The sequence below is a fragment of the Trachypithecus francoisi genome, unplaced genomic scaffold, assembly GCF_009764315.1.
Source record: "Trachypithecus francoisi isolate TF-2019V2 unplaced genomic scaffold, Tfra_2.0 Lachesis_group5, whole genome shotgun sequence".
NCBI classification, from domain to species: Eukaryota; Metazoa; Chordata; class Mammalia; order Primates; family Cercopithecidae; genus Trachypithecus; species Trachypithecus francoisi.
Genome location: NW_022681470.1, coordinates 120,922,342 through 120,941,608, shown reverse-complemented (window position 1 = coordinate 120,941,608; position 19,267 = coordinate 120,922,342). Strand labels below are relative to the sequence as shown.

The following is a 19,267-nucleotide window of genomic DNA, read 5'->3' as shown; positions in this document are numbered from 1 at the left end:
ACCATAAATTGTGTAGCTTATAAGCAACAGATTTTTTTTTTCTCACAGTCCCATAGGCTGAGAAGTTCAAAATTAAGGCATCAGCAGATTTGGTGTCTGGTGAGGGTTTTGTGGTTCATAGACAGTACCTTCTAGCTATGACCTCACATGGAAGAATGGGCTATCTAGCTCTCTGGAGTTTCTTTTATAAAGCCACTAATCCATTAATGAGGGCTCTGCCCTCATGACTTAATCACCCCTCAAAGGTTCCCATCTCCTAATACCATCACCTTAGGGGGTAGGATGTTAACATATGAATTTTTGAGGGACATAAATATTCAGATACAATATCAATCATTCTTAATCTTTTCGAGATTACAAACTGCTTTGAGAAACCAATAAAATTATTCAATCTTTTCTCTAGAAAAATGCACAAATACACATTTTGCACCCAAATTTGGGAGGGTCACAGCTCCCTTAAAATGCTTTTGTGAACTTCATATGACAGACAGTGACTCTTGGAAGGGAAAAATGGGGTTTATCTGAATCTGTGTTTTATAAGCCCCCTGTCCAATTCAGATTTGTCCTTGTTGAGGAGTCTTGTCACTTTTTATCCTTCACTCCTTGCCCCATGTTAGGAATCACCTTTGTCACTAATATGTGCAACACACTTAGAGTGCAACACACTTAGAATAAGGTGGCCACACTGGGAAGTTGAAGACTCCTCCAAGGTAGGTGACATTATCACCATTTTACAAGTGAGAAAACTGAGGTCTGTAAAAGTGAAATAGCTTGCCCAGGTCACGTGGCTAATAACAAGCAGGCCCTGGATTTGACCCTGACCCTTTAACTTCCATGGCAGGGTTTCTCAGTCTTGGCACTATTGCCATTTTGACCTGGATAATTATTTATTGTGAGGGTGCTGTCCTGTGCGAACATTGTGAGATGTTCAGCAACATCTTTGGCTTCTACCTGTTAGACACCAGTAGCACTCGTCACCCAAATTTTGAAAACACAAAATGTCTCTAGAAATTGCCAAATGTATGCTTGGGGGAAAAAATCACCCCCATCTGAAAACCACTGCTGTGGGGTGTAGTCCCTGATATCACTACCATCGTGAGCTGCTGCTGCTGCTGAAGTGAGGCTGTCGAACCTCTGAAGTCTCGTAGGGCAGGAGAAGGCTGAAAACCACCATTACAAGGTTTCACATATATCAGGCAAAGAATTTCAGGATGAAATGCACTATGTTATTGCAGCTTCATGATTCTATAAATTCATAATTTCAAAAAGCTCTACCATTAGGGTTTCTTGTGATGGTGAATGCTCACGTGCAGCTGAATCACTCTCAAATCTGGCTATAAAACAGCATAGAGATGTTGTTCCTTGGGAAAACGTAAAGTTGAAACAGGCCCGTACCAACACAATTCTCAGTTGTGTAATATCTGAGAGACCAAGATCTAAAGAAATAAGCTGGGGTTAGAAATGGGATTTTTAGACAGTCTCAGTGTTGTGCTTACCGAGGTTGCTCTGTGACTTCGCTAACAGCACAGAGGGGAGGAAGGCAACAGGAAATGAGCCCCTTTTCACTGCTGCTACATACCCTTCGTTTCCCAAAGTATGTGAGACAGCTGCTAGATCATGTTTTAGTGGATCATGAAATTCAGTACCAGGAAAGTCCACACTGGATCCTGTCAGGATCAGGTATGGGGTTCTGCGATGTGTTTTCAACAAACACTCTGTTTAAAAATAATCTGTTAGCATAAACCAGGAGGATGTGGTTATATGAAGCTTTTAAAGTATTTTAGAAAAACAAATACAATGCTCTGTGGCATGACTCTACTAATGTGAGTTGTATCTCTTGAGAAAGATAATTGAGGTTGAAATCTTGATCTCACATATAAAGGTTCCCAAGGGAAATATTCAGTCAGCACATGATTAAATATTTACAACATGTCATGTACTCTAATCAAAAAGAGAGCCTTGCCCTTGACCAGCTTACCGCTTGAAGAGGGGATACTCAATGCCAGAGAAGTCAGACCATGGCAGTGATACACTCAGGGGCTTTGGGGGCACACAGGCTAGGCAGTCTGGTCATCAGCTTTAGTCTGTTTTCCGTTGTTCCCAACAGAATACCTAAAACTGGATAATGTATAAAGAAAAGAAATTTATTTCTTACAGTTGTGGAGACTAAGTCCAAAGTCGAGGAGGGGCTACATCTCACAAGGGCCTTTTGCTGGTGGGGACTCTCTGTAGAGTCCTGAGATAGTGCAGGCCATCACATGGTGAAGGGGTTGAGTATGTTAGTGTAAGTCTCTCTTCCTCTTCTTATAAAGCCACCGACCCCCCTCCCATGATAATTCATTCATCTATTAACCCATTAATCCATGAATCCATGAATGGACTAATTCATTCACAAGGGCAGAGCCTTCATAACCCAATCCCCTCTTAAAGGCCCCACCTCTCAATATAGCTGCATTGGGGATTAAGCTTCAACATGAGTTTTGGAGAGGACAAACATTCAAACCATAGCACTGGGGTCAAAAAAGACTCCCTTTGTAGGTGAAGTCTAAGCTCAGGCATGGAAGATGAGTAGGACTAGCTGGGCAAATGTGGGAGCACACGTGTAGGGGCAGAGAGGCAGCCACGGGACGAGCATGCTGTCAACAAAGATGTCTGGATGGGAAAGAGGAGAGACTGGGACACACTCAGGGATTGCAAGTGGCTGCAGCAGAGCGACAGGAGGGAGGGATGGGGGAGAGAGGTCATGTGGGAAGGTATGCAGGGCTGTTTCAAAGCTTCTGCAGACCTGGATACTTTTGGAGACCCCATTATACAATATATTAAACATATTAAAATACACCCCAATTCCACATAAGTAATTTATACATAATGATGACTTTAATTGCAGGTGATTAATAACATATTAATTTTTTAAAAGTTTTCCTTTTGTATTTCAGAGCCAGTCATTTTTTTCCAAATAGCAGTCATTTTAAAAGGGTCTTGCAAAGCTGGTAGGCTCTAGGCACTGTGCTTAAAACAAATGATAAAACAGACTTGGTTTTTGTGCTATAAGCCTGCAAATTGTATCTCTCCACCCCAGTATCCAGTCTCATTTTCCCTGCTCTCTGGAGTTTTAGCAGGGCATGTGATCTTTTGGCTGGACAATCCATACCTAGTTTCTTTTGCAGTAAGGAGCAGCCATGAGACCAACGTTTTGACTGTGGAGATGTGTGCAGAAGTGATGTTTGAAATTTTCAGGTCACATTCTTAAAAAGGAAGCTGGTTGCCCTCCCTTCGCCTTTCTCCATTCCTGTGGGCTGGAACGTGGGTGTGGTAGTGGTGAAATAACTTCAGCCGTGTAGACAGGCAAAACATCAGTGTGCCTCAAAGTCACCTGGAGGGCTTGTTAAAACACCGATCTCTGGATACCATCTCCAGAATTTCTGATTCAGGGGATCGGAACCATTTCTAACAAATTCCCAAGTGATGCTGCTGCTGATCAGGGACCACACTTTGAAGACTAGTAACGTAGGGGATGATGGAGTGGCAACAGAGGAGACATCTGGGTTTCTAGATTATCTTGTAGGGTAGATCTGCTTTCCTTTTTTAAAATTAATTAATTAATTTATTTTTATTATACTTTAAGTTCTAGGGTATATGTGCACAACATGCAGGTTTGTTACATATGTATGCATGTGCCATGTTGGTGTGCTGCACCCATTAACTAGTCATTTACACTAGGTATATCTCCTAATGCTATCCCTCTCCCCTTCCCCACTCCACAACATGCCCCAGTGTGTGATGTTCCCCTTCCTGTGTCCAAGTGTTCTCATTGTTCAATTCCCACCTATGAGTGAGAACATGCAGTGTTTGGTTTTTTGTCCTTGCAATAGTTTGCTGAGAATGATGGTTTGTGGCTTCATACATGTCCCTACAAAGGACATGAACTCATCCTTTTTTATGGCTGCATATTATTCCATGGTGTATATGTGCCACATTTTCTTAATCCAGTCTATCATTGATGGACATTTGAGTTGATTCCAAGTCTTTGCTATTGTGAATAGTGCCACAGTAAACATACGTGTGCATGTGTCTTTATAGCAGCATGATTTATAATCCTTTGGGTATATACCCAGGAATGGGATGGCTGGGTCAAATGGTATTTCTAGTTCTAGATCCTTGAGGAATCGCCACACTATCTTCCACAATGGTTGAACTAGTTTACAGTCCCACCAACAGTGTAAAACTGTTCCTATTTCTTCACATCCTCCCCAGCACCTGTTGTTTCCTGACTTTTTAATGATTGCCATTCTAACTGGTGTGAGATGGTATCTCATTGTGGTTTTGATTTGCATTTCTCTGATGGCCAGTGATGATGAGCACTTTTTCGTGTGTCTGTTGGCTGCATAAATGTCTTCTTTTGAGAAATGTCTGTTCATATTCTTCACCCACTTGTTGATGGGGTTGTTTTTTCTTGTAGATTTGTTTGACTTCTTTGCAGATTCTGGATATTAGCCCTTTGTCAGATGAGTAGATTGCAAAAATTTTCTCCCATTCTGTAGGTTGCCTATTCACTCTGATGGTAGTTTCTTTTGCTGGGTAGAAGCTCTTTAGTTTAATTAGATCCCATTTGTCAATTTTGGCTTTTGTTGCCTTTGCTTTTGGTGTTTCAGACATGAAGTCCTTGCCCATGCCTGTGTCCTGAATGGTATTGCCTAGGTTTTCTTCTAGGGTTTTTATGGTTTTAGGTCTAACATTTAAGTCTTTAATCCATCTTGAATTAATTTTTGTATAAGGTGAAAGGAAGGGATCCAGTTTCAGCTTTCTACATATGGCTAGCCAGTTTTTCCAGCACCATTTATTAAATAGGGAATCCTTTCCCCATTTCTTGTTTTTGTCAGGTTTGTCAAAGATCAGATGGTTGTAGATGTGTGGTATTATTTCTGAGGACTCTGTTCTGTTCCATTGGTCTATATCTCTGTTTTGGTACCAGTAGCATGCTGTTTTGGTTACTGTAGCCTTGTAGCATCGTTTGAAGTCAGGTAGCGTGATGCCTCCAGCTTTGTTCTTTTGACTTAGGATTGTCTTGGCAATGCATGCTCTTTTTTGGTTCCACATGAGCTTTAAAGTAGTTTTTTCCAATTCTGTGAAGAAAATCATTGGTAGCTTGACAGGGATGGCACTGAATCTACAAATTACCTTGGGCAGTATGGCCATTTTCACGATATTGATTCTTCTTATCCATGAGCATGGAATGTTCTTCCGTTTGTCTCTATCCTCCTTTATTTCATTGAGCAATGGTTTGTAGTTCTCCTTGAAGAGGTCCTTCATATCCCTTGTAAGTTGGATTCCTAGGTATTTTATTCTCTTTGAAGTAATTGTGAATGGGAGTTCACTCATGATTTGTCTCTCTGTTTGTCTGTTACTGGTGTAGTAGATCTGCTTTCTCTATGGACTGCTCAGTTCCCCCCATGGGAGAGAAATAAACTGTTATTTATTTTTTTGAATCACTGTAGTTTTGAATCAGTTTGTTACAGCAGCTTAATCTATAGCAGCTAAGTCATGTTCAGGAAATTAAACTTTACCAAGGGAGGCAATATTGTATGGTGGATGTACATGGGGCCAAATAACGTGCATTTGAATCCCAGTTCTCCCACTTCTGAGCTGTGTAATCTTGGGCACGTTATTTAACCTTGTTGTGACTCAGTTTTCTCATCTATTAAATAGATCCAGAGGGACAAGTTCGCCTACAGCTCGTTCCCTTTCTAGACTGTATCCAGTACCAGGGCCTAGAATTCCCTGCCCAGTAGCCACGAGCCGGCTTCCAAGGTCTGCATGGACTTTTCTGGCTTTGTCCTGATGGCTGACTATACCTTCCAGGTACCGTTGGTCTGAGATATTGCCAAGGGGTGGCTGTGGGACAGTGGTGTGGGTGGAACTCAGATGGGCAGGTTAGCGTGTCCTACATTAGACATGAGGCCTCTCTGGCATGTGATGACAGAGCAGAGGGTGGTGAGAGGTAGGGGTGAATTGCAGACCAGTGGCACACTCTCCAAAGAAGTCACATTCAGGTAGCACAGAACAACCCATGAGTGTGACGAGAATTCTAATTTTTTTTTAAGACACAGGGTCATGTTATGTAGCCCAGTCTGGAGTGCAGTAGTGCAATCATAGCTCACTGCATGCTTGAATACCTGGGTTCAAGCAATTCTTCCAAGTAGCTGGAACTAAAGGTGCATACCACCATAATGGCTAAGTTTTATTTTTTGTAGAGACGAGGGTCTGGTTCTGTTGCCGAGGCTGGCCTCAAACTTCTGGCCTCAAACAATCTGCCCACATCTGCCTTACAAATTACTGGGATTACAGGTGTGAGCTATTGTGTCTGGCCAGAGTTCTAAATTTGAGTCTGGCCCTCCAGTTGTCATGAAAGTATATTTGTTAAGTTAGGAGAATATAACATATTTGATAGTTTGAGAGCTGGATTTACAATTTTAAAGTATTTAGGCATTGGCAGGCAAACTTCCTTTTGAACACCTGCTCTGCCCTGTAAACTTAGGTGGGGGGTTGGGGGGGGTGGCTGGATACCTTGTCACCCTGACATGAGGAATAAATATAACAACAGATAAAAAATACTCAAAGCATGGCTTGGCACATACAGTATGTACTCGATGGCACTGAAAATGATGATGTTTATGATTCTCCTGAAATCTTAAAAAGGAAGCTTGCTGCCCTCCCTTCATCCTTCTCCATCTCTGTGGGCTGGAATGTGGATATAGTAGTGGTGAAATAACTCTTGAGGGAAATTTTATCATAACCTTGACACTAAGAAAGAACAAGATGGCATAAGAAAAATAAACCAAGTGGGCTTTACTTATGATGCAAAAATCTTTTTTTTTTTTTTTTTTTGAGACGGAGTCTCGCTCTGTCGCCCAGGCTGGAGTGCAGTGGCCGGATCTCAGCTCACTGCAAGCTCCGCCTCCCGGGTTTACACCATTCTCCTGCCTCAACCTCCTGAGTAGCTGGGACTACAGGCACCCGCCACCTCGCCCGGCTAGTTTTTTGTATTTTTTAGTAGAGACAGGGTTTCACCGTGTTAGCCAGGATGGTCTGTATCTCCTGACCTCGTGATCCACCCATCTTGGCCTCCCAAAGTGCTGGGATTACAGGCTTGAGCCACCGCGCCTGGCCAGATGCAAAAATCTTAATAAAATATTACCAAATAGAATCCTATAGTCTATCTTTAAAAGGATAATATATTGTGACCAAATAGGGTTTATCGGAGGAATACAAAGATGATTCAACTTTTAAAAATATATCAAATGTAACTTACTACATCAACAGTTAAAAAAAACATTCACTTTATATAAAAATCTCGCTAGAAATAGACAGAAATGTCTCTAACTTATAAACAATGTATCAGAAAACTATAACAAACACCATATTTGATGGTGAATTATTAGAAACTCTAGGGTCACAATGGGGACTATCAACCAAATCAGTGACCACAGGAGAATGAGTGGGAAGAGGAGGGAGAGGGGCCAGCCGAAGGGAGAGTTCTGACACATCTGCCACTCTGGAACGAAGTAAACTTGGTGGGAAAGAATCTGTGGGTGACCCATAGGCGAGAGTGGAAGGCATGGAATCAGATGAGATCAATTAGGGGGAGAGAGTCGGGTAGGAAGTGAACCAAGAAGAAAAGCCAGGAGCACTGTATTAAAGGAACCATGACACTGGGGAGCCAGAGACTGAGTCTGGAAGGGAGCAGACGGAGGAACAGAAGCAAAGGGAAACCTGGAGGGAAAGGGCACTGAGGAGGAGGATGTTCTTCACAGAGTCAAAGTAAAGAGGGCAAGGATTTAGGAGTCACGATTTGCTACTAGAGGCTTCTGTTGACCTTAGCCAAAGCTGTTTCTGTGGAGCGGGGAGAGCTAAGGGCCATGTGGGTGGGTATTCAATGGTAAAATCAGAAGTCCAAGCAGAAAATGAGCACTTCCACCAGGAAGGGGAAGTGAGCTGTGTGTAGGCACCACGAGAAGGAGGTGAAGTTCCAGGGGAGTTTTATGAGGTTGTGGTGAAATCAGCATTTTTGTAAGTCCGAAGGGGAGCAACCAGTGGAAAGCAGAGAGACTGACAAGAGACAGCAGAAAGCAGATGACTGACGGGGCAAGTTCCTGCTGAAGGTGGGAGGAAAGAGATGCTTATAAAAGTGAATTACTGTTTCAACATGGAAAAAAACACAAATGAAATCATTTATACTGCCATTCCTTTATTAATTCAATAAGTGTTGATTAAGTATCTACTATGTGCCAGGCACTAACCTGGTGCTGGATATAAGATAGAAAAAATTCCCACCCTATATTGTGTAAGTTCATTAACTTAAAAAAAAAGCAAAACCAAATCCAGAAACAAACACAAATTTGGCCCCTGTCAGGCCAGCACTAAAGGAGGCATGGTCTTGGAGGAAGTGTGTGTGACCTCCAGGCACTGGAGTCCCTCAGCAGGAATGCTGCTCATCTCAAAGGCAACACAGCAAGTGGCAGCTGGGACCGAGGATCCAGAATTTGAATACCCTCCTACCACATTCTATCAGAGAGTCCTTTAGGACTATGTTAATGTGAGAGAAAAAAACTTTACTTCAATGACAAGTTTTAACTACGAGTGATTAGGAGAGTCTCCTTTCTCCTGAAACATTGCTCTTAGGGACAGAGTGGAAAAGATTCCTGGACATACGGTCCAGAACTACAATGCATGTTAGATAGAAGAGGTATACGCCATGTGTCATAACTAGAAAGGAGAAATGCAGGCTTGCTGTGCTTAATGCACTCCCAGCCTCAATAAAGAAAACTGACAATAGGCAAAAGGATGATGACAAATGCTCATTTACATCAGGAAACCTGATATTGAAACCTTCAACCCTCTGGATAGCAAGTCACTGGTTCTTTTCTTTCACCTTCCCCCGGGCCCCTGCGCCAACCAATTTCGTTCAGATACAGCTTAGCTGGACCAAATCTATCAAGTCATGCTTATCCTTAACCCTCAACAGAGTTCTTAAAGTCATCAACTAACCATATTGACTTAGAAATAGAAAAAGAAAAGCAGAGAAGCTGTGTTTTGACCTTTCTCCTGAAACATTGCTCTTAGAGACATATGACCCAGAACTACAATGCATGTTAGATAGAAGAGGTACACGCCATGTGTCGTACCTAGAGAGGAGAAATGCTAAATTCATGAAAAGGGATTCACAGAAAGTTTGAACAGAAAGGGCCTTTAAAGTAATTGACTGGGCTCTTATTTGACAAGATGAAAATAATCAATCACAAGGCGACCTGACGGATGCTCAGCTTAGTATCTGGTGCGCTGCAACCCCACCAACATTTTTTTCTATTATGCCATGTTACCATATTCCCATATTGAGTTACATTTTCAAATACATGACCTTTCCAGTGAATAATTGAGAGAATTCCTTTTCTGAAAAACTGCCCACATGGAATGGATAAATGAGCAATTGCACCAAAGAAGATGCCAACATCAGACTGCAAATCTCTAAGACAGACTTAACACAAAAAGTTCTGAAGTGAAAAGTCATCTTTGTTCACACTGTGGATTATTCAGGTTTTTTGCTCTCCCCTGAGACACATTTTTAAAAACTGACTTTATTTTTTAGAGCAATTTTAGATTCATGGCAAATTTGAGTGAAAGATACAGAGATTTCCCATGTACTCCCTGCCCCTCACATACATAGCCTCTCCCATTATCAAAATCCCCCACCAGAGTGGTTCATCTGTTACAATTGAATGTACACTGACACATCATTCCCCAAAGTCCATAGCTTACGCTGCTGTTTCACGTTCTACACTTTGGACAAATTTATGAGGACACAGATCCACTATTATGGTATCATATAGAGTAATTCCACTGTCCTAAGAATCTTCCGTGATCATCTATTCATTCCTCCTTTCTCCCGAACTCGGGCAACCACTGGTCTTTTTAACTGTGTCCATAGTTTTGCGCTCTTGAGAATGTCATGGTTGGTAACATATGGTATGTAGCCCTTTCTGGTTGGCTTTTGTCACTTAGTGATACACGCTTAAGGTTCCTTCATATCTTTTCATGGCTGGACAGCTCATTTCTTTTTAGCATTGAATAATATTCCATTGTCTAGCTGTACCACTGACATCTACCTTAAATCTTTTGCCCATTTCATTTTTACCCTCTAACCATTTCATTACTAAATACAAAACAAACTCTGGAAAGGAGTTTGTTGATGAGAAAACACTGAAAGTACGATTTAAATTTAGGAATGGAGATTTTCTGTGGATAATTATCTGTGTTCCACTTTACCAAAGAAAAAATGAATTTCAAGTAGTACATAAAGTAATTCTCCTTAAAATATGTGGGAATAAAGAAATCAGTCCTGGGTATTGGGAATATAGTTATCGCTCAGAAAAATCTTGCCCACAAAATGCATCAGACTGAGATGAAATACTCTAGGGTATATTAAATTTTGTTCTAATATTGAAGGGAGAAAAAAAAGGAAGGTAAGAAAAATGAAGCAGGATGAAAAATAAGGTGATTGAGAGAGAGAAAAGACAGAGAAACTTGTTAACTACAGGACTTTCTGAGCAAGATATTTTTCTTCCTTTTACAAGTTAGAAGCTATTGAATAATTCATGCCAAGCGTGGAAAGGCTGTCTTTTCCCTGGGTGATGTATAACTAAGCAGGAGAGAGCTTCGAGTGGGTTCACCACATCAGCCACCACTCTTGCCTCTGAGCACAGGGTGCTCTTCTCTTGAGCTCAGCTTCTGCTTTTGCAGCCAAGCATTCTTGCTGCTGCTGCTGCCTGCCTGCCCACCCGCCTGGGCTTGCAGCCCGCCACTTTACTTTCTCCAGCCCTGATACCAGCTGAAAGTCTCCCTGCAGCTGCTAGTTCCTATCCAGGACCATGTGTGTGGATGCTGCTTGGGAGAAGTGGGCACTTGCTCCTGGCACTGATCCCAGTTGAGTTTCTCCTGTTGATTTCTGGACCACTGATGCTGTTGCTGAGGAGGTATTTTCTGGCATCCCTCCCTCTGAGACACCGGCTAAGGACCAGCCCAAACGCAAGGTACCCTTCATCTCTTTTCCATGGGATTTTCCCCAGCTGGGATATCTCTGCTGTCTCCTCGAACTAGGTCCTTCTGCTGGCAGTATTTCTCTCTCTCTCTCTCCCTCTCTCTCTCTCTCTCTGCGTGTGTGTGTTGGGGGGAGAAGAGGAGACTGTTTTGGGTATTGCTGTGTCCTAGGGCTTCCCCAATGCCTCCTGAATGCAATGCAAAGTGGCCTTTCCCCTGGCTCTGGAGACATTTCCGAGGCAGGCACCTGTCATCTGCCACCCCCGTCCTCCTCGAGCTCCCTTTCTCCCCCTCCCCCAGCCCATTATTCTGCTTCAGCCTTTTGTGTCGGTGACAGAGGGCTGAAGGGATGTCTTTGCCCTTCTGGCAGGCAGGAAAGTGTCAGGATGGACCAAGCTGCCGGAAGCCGACGCTAGCGAGGGAGGTGTGAAGAGTTGGCCAGAATGACCAACTCCTCCTCCACATCCACCTCCTCCACCACCGGAGGCTCGCTGCTGCTGCTCTGCGAGGAAGAGGAGTCGTGGGCGGGCCGGCGCATCCCGGTGTCACTCCTGTATTCGGGCCTGGCCATCGGGGGCACGCTGGCCAACGGCATGGTCATCTATCTCGTGTCGTCCTTCCGAAAGCTGCAGACCACCAGCAACGCCTTCATCGTGAACGGCTGCGCCGCGGACCTCAGCGTCTGCGCCCTCTGGATGCCACAAGAGGCGGTGCTCGGGCTCCTGCCCGCCGGCTCTGCGGAGCCCCCCGCGGACTGGGACGGCGCTGGAGGCAGCTACCGCTTGCTACGGGGTGGGCTGCTGGGCCTCGGACTCACGGTGTCCCTCCTCTCCCATTGCCTCGTGGCCCTGAACCGCTACCTGCTCATCACCCGGGCGCCCGCCACCTACCAGGCGCTGTACCAGAGGCGCCACACGGCGGGCATGCTCGCGCTGTCCTGGGCGCTCGCCCTGGGCCTCGTGCTGCTGCTCCCGCCCTGGGCACCGCGGCCCGGCGCCACGCCACCGCGCGTCCACTACCCGGCGCTGCTGGCCGCCGCGGCTCTGCTGGCGCAGACGGCGCTGCTGCTGCACTGCTACCTGGGCATCGTGCGCCGCGTGCGTGTCAGCGTCAAGCGGGTCAGCGTGCTCAACTTCCACCTGCTGCACCAGTTGCCCGGCTGCGCCGCCGCCGCCGCCGCCTTTCCGGGCGCCCAGCACGCGCCGGGCCCCGGTGGCGCCGCGCACCCGGCGCAGGCCCAGCCCCTGCCTCCCGCGCTGCACCCGCGGCGGGCACAGCGGCGTCTCAGCGGCCTGTCGGTGCTCCTGCTCTGCTGCGTCTTCCTGCTGGCCACGCAGCCGCTGGTGTGGGTGAGCCTGGCCAGCGGCTTCTCGCTGCCGGTGCCCTGGGGAGTGCAGGCGGCCAGCTGGCTCCTGTGCTGCGCCCTGTCAGCGCTCAACCCGCTGCTCTACACGTGGAGGAACGAGGAGTTCCGCCGCTCCGTGCGCTCAGTCCTGCCGGGCGTCGGCGACGCGGCAGCCGCTGCGGTTGCCGCCACGGCCGTGCCCGCAGTGTCCCAGGCGCAACTGGGCACCCGCGCCGCGGGCCAGCACTGGTAACCTAGCCGGGGCCCGAGGGAAGCGGAGATCCCCGGCTTCCAACGTCCCTGGTCACCGTCGCCTCCTTCCCTCCTGAGGCATCCCCTGCCAGAACGAAGACTCCCGCCGCGAAGCCCAGTAGTAGATCTGGGGAAAATGTGGCCTTCGACCCCAGCGGGCTACCTGAACCAAGGCCTCTCCCTAAGTGGGACGCCCGACGTCAGTTTGGACGGCCACCTGATTTTTACCCTTTGTTTCTGTGTTTTAGAGAAATCCTAAATCAAAACACCAGGGACTTCAAGAACTTGCAAACTGGCGTTTTAAAATAACCGGTTAATTTATTTCGACATAGTTTGTTTTTGAAAAAGAGCTTTCATAATGTATAACCCTTCCCTCTTTCATCGTCTTATATATGAAGCGCCTTGAGTGTGCATGAGCCAAAGGAAATAACATTGAAGAAGGAAAACAATATGTAGAAAGTATTTTAGAAAGTAACCTGTCTTTGAGGATGCTTCTCTTATCATTTAGTTTTTGTATATTAACCTGGAGCAGTGACGCCCTAGGTGTGCCCACCAGTATGAGTTGCCATTAAGACCTCAAGCCCTTTATTCTTAAAAGGGTTTTTAATAAAGTCTTTCTCAAATGAGGTAGAATCTTAGCCAGTGAGAAACAAAAATTATTTTATGCTCCTTTTGTTGCACTCCTAAGACTGAAAATTGGCGTTGAGTGTTAAAGTGAAAATTTTCCAGTTTGATAATTGATGGTTGGAGTCAGCACTGGAATTTTGAAAACAAATAAGGTGATTATCTATTTTAGGTACCATTTCACATTTTCTATAGCATGCACACTTGTTGCTACCCTCATTTTGTAACCAATTTATTTGCCTTATGAATGTGATTGCAGCTTTGAACATTCTGTACTATAATGGTTGCTAAGAAGAATAAGTCCTTCTGTTTTCTCTTTAACATTTAAAATATCTCAATGCACATGATATAATTAAACACTAATAATACCATGACTGCATAGCTAATATTAGCTGCTATTGCATGCTCCTAGATGCTAGAACTTATTGGGCATGTGGTATACTAAAGCGATACCCGTTAGACAAGGACATTTTACTTCTTCCAGACACCAGAAGAAATGGCCTTCAATTATTTGAAAAGAGACACAGACACCTCTGGCTACCTAGAGTTTTTCCTGTCTTGACCCAATTTTGAGAAAGCTCCCAGTTGGGACTTTATCTCACAAATGGAATCACAGTCAGGATGGATCAGTAATGTGGTTTGGCTCAGCAAAGCCAGCTGTGCTCTTTTAGGGTTTAAACAAGCCACACGTTAGAAAGCAACACTGTTTTTATGTAGTTCATATATATTACCATGACATTTAACATTAATATTGTGTATGTTGAAGGAGGTATAATAAACTCAGTCATATATAGTGAACAGTTCAAATGAGAAAGTGTTCTAAAACATATTATTTGAGATTTGTCATATTCATCTTTGGTTTACTAAATTTACTTAGAAATATTTGAAATGCAAAATTGTGTGAAATCACCTTATCAAATGAAAATGGGAAGAAAGTAATTTTAATAATCATATGTCAGCATTCTGACTACTCACCACATAAAATCTGGGCCCAAACAGCCTCAGTTAACTGCACAATTCAGGAACAAAACCAGCTTGCTTTGTTGCACGCCTGGGTAATTTAAGCCAGGATATTAGGACCACTTGTTGTACATTTGAATAATTATAGAAGTTGGGACATGTTAAGGAAAACAAATATGTTCATCACCAACAATCAGCTGTCATTTTATTAATCTATCCCTTTTGTGCATGCACCATTTCTCTCTTACTGAGGTTTCATCTGTTCACATTTTCCTTGATTCAAATATTAAAGTTCAGACAACCATTCTGAGTTTTTTTTCTTCTGTCTCTGGTTTCCTTGCACACCTCCTTGAGAACATTATAACAGAGGATATGGTATTCCAAAGCACTGGTGATGAAAGTAACTTCTTCTTGCTGGCTCTATCTAATTTTAGTTTCTAAAATTATTTCTACTTTATATAATGAAATAAGGCCCACATAGCAGCATTAAAGAGAAATAGGTAAGATTTCCTTTCTGTAAGTGTTGGGGAATAGGTTACAACAACAACAGAGAGCTGAGAATTTTCCTTCTGGGGCAGGGCTGGAGCAGGGATGCTTTTCTAAGTCTCTGTCAAAAAGGTCTTCTTTTAATTAGACCTTTATCTCTGTTTCTCACTGTAAGTGGCTGTGAATGACTTCCTCCGCTATTCCCATAAACATCTGCCACACATATGAAGTCAGCATTCCAAGTGTATACCTGGTATCTTGCAAAGTTTCTGGCTAGCACTGAGAATCATCTTATACTGGCTCCATGCCATATGGGAGACCTACTTTAGCTTAATTTACTGGTAATTAACTCCACAGGACTGATTCACTTTTAATTTCAAGGTAGTAATGATGTGTCTAAAAATGGTTTACCAGGGCACTAGCTGTGAGTGTTGGAGTTACTGGTTTTACAAATTAGCAGAGATCGTGTTTTTGTTCAAATGAAACCACATATTATCACTTAGGAATAAAAAAAATCCTAATTGCTGTCGTGGGCTGCCCTATTTTGCCTTTTCTACATTTTTCTCCCTTTAGATATATGCCTGTTAAGACATATAGCACCTGCCTGTCTTCCCCTTGCATTTTAAATGGCTAAATTCTAGGATGTAATAGGTATTACCCCTAGCACTTCCCTTCTTCCAAATTGTAGTCTGTTAATAAACAAGAATTGTTTTTCACAAAAGCATCCACAGGTGATCTTTGTTTTAAACAGGACAGGGACAGTTCCAAGACCAGACAAGTTTTCCTGTGTCTCAGAATTACGGGGAAAGATTTCTACAATGGGAGTATTGTTGTTGTTGTTGTTTTTTTCAGGAGGACCCAGTTGGAGGATAGAGTGGGGCTGAGGAAGGGGGAAGGGGCTTATTTTAATCCGCACATACAGAAAGTCCTTGAAAAAATCAGCTTACCAATGGAACGTCAGTTTGCTTTAAACTCATGGGCAGTGCAACCTTGTTTTTCTGATAATAACCACATTGGTCAACTTCACTGTCTCATGTGTGACCTTCATTCTGTCTCCCAGCATTCAGACAGTGCTCATCTGGATCTTTAGTAGTCCTAAAGTAGGACTGACTTGACAGTAGGAGCTGACTTGACAAAGGACATCAGTGGCATACATTAAATTCAAGAACACTGAGAAAAATTGTAGATATCCCCTACTTTTGAGTCCTGTCCTTAAAGTTTGTGGTTGCCGGGCCAAGAGTGGAGCTCCAGATGGCACTCTCAGTCTGCAGGAACAAGGAGGAGGGACCCTTTCTTCCCCCCTCCCTTTTAACATCTCAAGGGTCCTCATGCATAGGTGTATGACTCAGCCCACAATTCCAAGTTCTGCCTACATCCTTCCCTCCTCTAGCCACCTTGCCCACTTCTGGGACCTCATGGTGCACAAACAGGGACCAGAGCATGCCCTGGGAGTGGCCTCGAGCCATTTGGGCATGGAATTCCTGGGTTCCAAGTACCAGCTCCTGTGGAGGGAGGCACGGGCTCTGAGTGGGCACATTTCATTGGGACTTCTTTCCCTTTGGGAAAGGTAGCCAGAAAGGGCAGAAGCAGAGTTTTTAAGGCCTGAGACCCAGGCTGGGTTCCCACATTATCTAAAGGCAATACTGCTTTCAATACTGCTTGCGCATAGACCCTCTCGAGGCATCCTTTCCTAGCCCCTCCCATCTTCAGGGACTCCTTAAACAGTTGCCACACAATGAGTTTGCCCAGATACTTAATCATATCCTGCCTAATGCAATAGTTGAGGAGGATGGTGAGGGGGGAGTAGGATGGATTTATATAAAACAAGAAGTTGGATATTGATGATTGTGGAAGGAGAGTGATGGGTACATGGGGATGCATTGCATAGTTTTCTCTACTTTTGTGTTGTATCTTTGAAATTTTTCATAACGACAAGTTAAAAAAAGTGAAGCTAAACTAAAAAAATAGATAAAGAAGAAAGGAGAAAAGTAAAGAAAGAAAAGAAACTAACATTCCTATGGTCACAGAATGATTAAATGGAGGGGCTGGGATTCAAATCTTTGACTCCATGAGGTTGTAAATACTGGGCTGTAGGATAAAATAAGAATTTTAAAGTCAAGAGTAAAATTCTCTCCATGATGTGGCCATTCCCTAACTTCCCAAATCTATCTCTCCCGTACGTACTTGCATCCTTGGCTGGTTGATGTGTACACTACCTTTGAAACATGGCCCGTGTTCTGTGTCTGAGCCTTGGGGTATCCAAAGACGTTCCTGGGATGTCCTAACTTTTCGTTGCTTATCTAGCCTACATCCTGCTTTCCAGGAAGACTCATTTAGTTTCTGTCTCCTCATTAGAGCTCCCACCACAACCATAAGCTCTGCCTCCAAAGAACTGCCTGTACCACTTTGTTCTGACCACATTGTCTCTTTCTCCTATTATCTCTTTCTCAATGTGCATGTCTTGTCTTCAAAAACAGATAGGAAAAGGTTTTTTGTTTTGTTTTTATTTTTCCATTCCTTTGACTTTTAAGGGCAAATACTGTCTTCTATCTTTTTGTAACCAGTTCTCTGAAATATACCATATATTTAATATACATTTATAGTTGAAGACAGTAATTTTAAAAGAAAAGGTTTGGTCCTTTCCCTTGAATGTTTATTTTTCTCTTAGTGAATTAGACCCAAGAATAAACCCTAGCTCCCACCTTATATCTTACCAAAGGATATTCCAGAGTAATACCGTGTGGGATTATCAGCCAGGCGTATGAGTCACATGCTGTTGGTGCTGTCAGTGATGGTGATTTGCCAGAATGCTGGGAGAAATAACTATGGGAATGTCTTTACAATTCTTTGTCACTTCAAAGCCTGATCGGCCTGAAAAAAGTACTAGAGATCATCTGGGATGGCTCCTTGCTATTTTTATTAGATAGAAGGTGCTTTAATTTTTAATCTTTCCTGGTATAAATTAGGCTCCTTTATCATTTTTCTATTTTCAGGGAGTAGAAAAGTATGTAGCATCCTTCGTATAGTAATGCTGTAGCAGATACCCTGCTTTCAGCTAAATGAAAGTTCTATGAAATATTGGCATGGTTGAATCTGCAATTACTGCAAAAATTTGCCCTTGTGAAAGTTTTATTTTTAAAGTGACATTATTTTTTCTACCTGAAGATTAATGTCCGTTTTCCCAGAAAAATTGTAAAGTACAGAAACATAAAAAGATACCATCCAAAGTTCCACTTCCCAAAGATAATCACCCTTGACATTTTGCTGTATTCACCTACTCTTTTTACTCTTTCCTATGTAAGCTTAATTGTACATAATTATAATCAGAAAGTATATACTGACATATATATTTGTATGTGTGCGTGTATACTCACCTATATAAAAACAGTGTAAACTAATGAAGATGTTACAAAGTGGAGCCTAGGGACAGATAGTATTTGCCACTAGTACTCATAAAAATTAGAATATGTTCAGCTACAAATAACAAACTACCTAACTGAAAATGCTTTCAACACCGATGGCATTTAAATATAACACAAAAGAAGTCTGGAGGTAGATGCTTTCAGAATTTGATTAGTAGCATAATGACTAGCAACAAGTAGCCTAACAGTTAGTTGTAGGTTGACTAGCTGTCACTAGCGCAAGTGGAGAGGGGAGGAGGGAGAGACCATATCTCTTGCCTTCAAAACCTTGTTAAATTAGTTCCACCCTGTTGAAAGACTTGGACTAATGGCTACTGCCTATTTACCAGGTAACTCACTTGACCTCCAAGGGATAAATTAAAACATGCGGCAAGGCTGGGCACAGTGGCTCACACCTGTAATCCTAGCACCTTGGGGGGCCAAGGCGGGTGGATCAGTTAAGGTCAGGAGTTCAAAACCAACCTGGCCAACATGGTGAAGTCCCATCTTTACTAAAAACACAAAAAATTACCGGAGTGTGGTGGTGCATGCCTATAATCCCAGCTACTCAGAAGGCTGAGGCAGGTGAATCGCTTGAACCCGGATGGTGGAAGTTGCAGTGAGCTGAAATCCCGCCACTGCACTCCAGCCTGGGAAACAGAGTGAGACTGTCTCAAAAACAAAAACAAACAATCAAAAACAAAAATGAAAAAACCATGGGACAAGAAGCCAGGGGTGTGAAGCAAAAATTCCTCTTCGTGGAGACCAGACAAGTGAGGAAATGTCATTTTCCTCTCAAAAGACAGACCCTGTGATTTTGAACCAGGATGCGGTCAGGAGTGACAGGCTAACTTATGGTGGAGGGACTCAGATGAGCCATGGACCTGCTTTTCTATCCAGTTTTATCAGAGGAAATTCCTCTCAGTTTTTGGGCATAGGTAAACTGCCAGTTGTATCAGGGAGCTTTACCCCGTTATCATTTAAAATAGACCCTAAGTGCACACTTAAGCTATACACAAGTGTAGTCTCCAGATCTGGGAAAGAGTAATTTTAGTCATATCTAAAGTGTAATTGAAAAAGGAGATAATGAGCTTGGAGAAGAGAAGAC

The 19,267-nt window shown here is 43.5% G+C and overlaps 1 protein-coding gene across 1 annotated transcript; it reads left to right on the top strand.

Annotated features, from left to right (window-relative positions):
- The first annotated feature begins 11,405 nt into the window (after window positions 1-11,405).
- On the top strand, window positions 11,406-14,576 carry GPR88 (G protein-coupled receptor 88). The gene has a single exon (XM_033198336.1). The coding sequence runs from the start codon at window positions 11,535-11,537 to the stop codon at window positions 12,687-12,689; it is 1,155 nt and encodes a 384-aa protein (XP_033054227.1). The 5' UTR covers window positions 11,406-11,534; the 3' UTR covers window positions 12,690-14,576.
- Window positions 14,577-19,267: the final 4,691 nt, after the last annotated feature.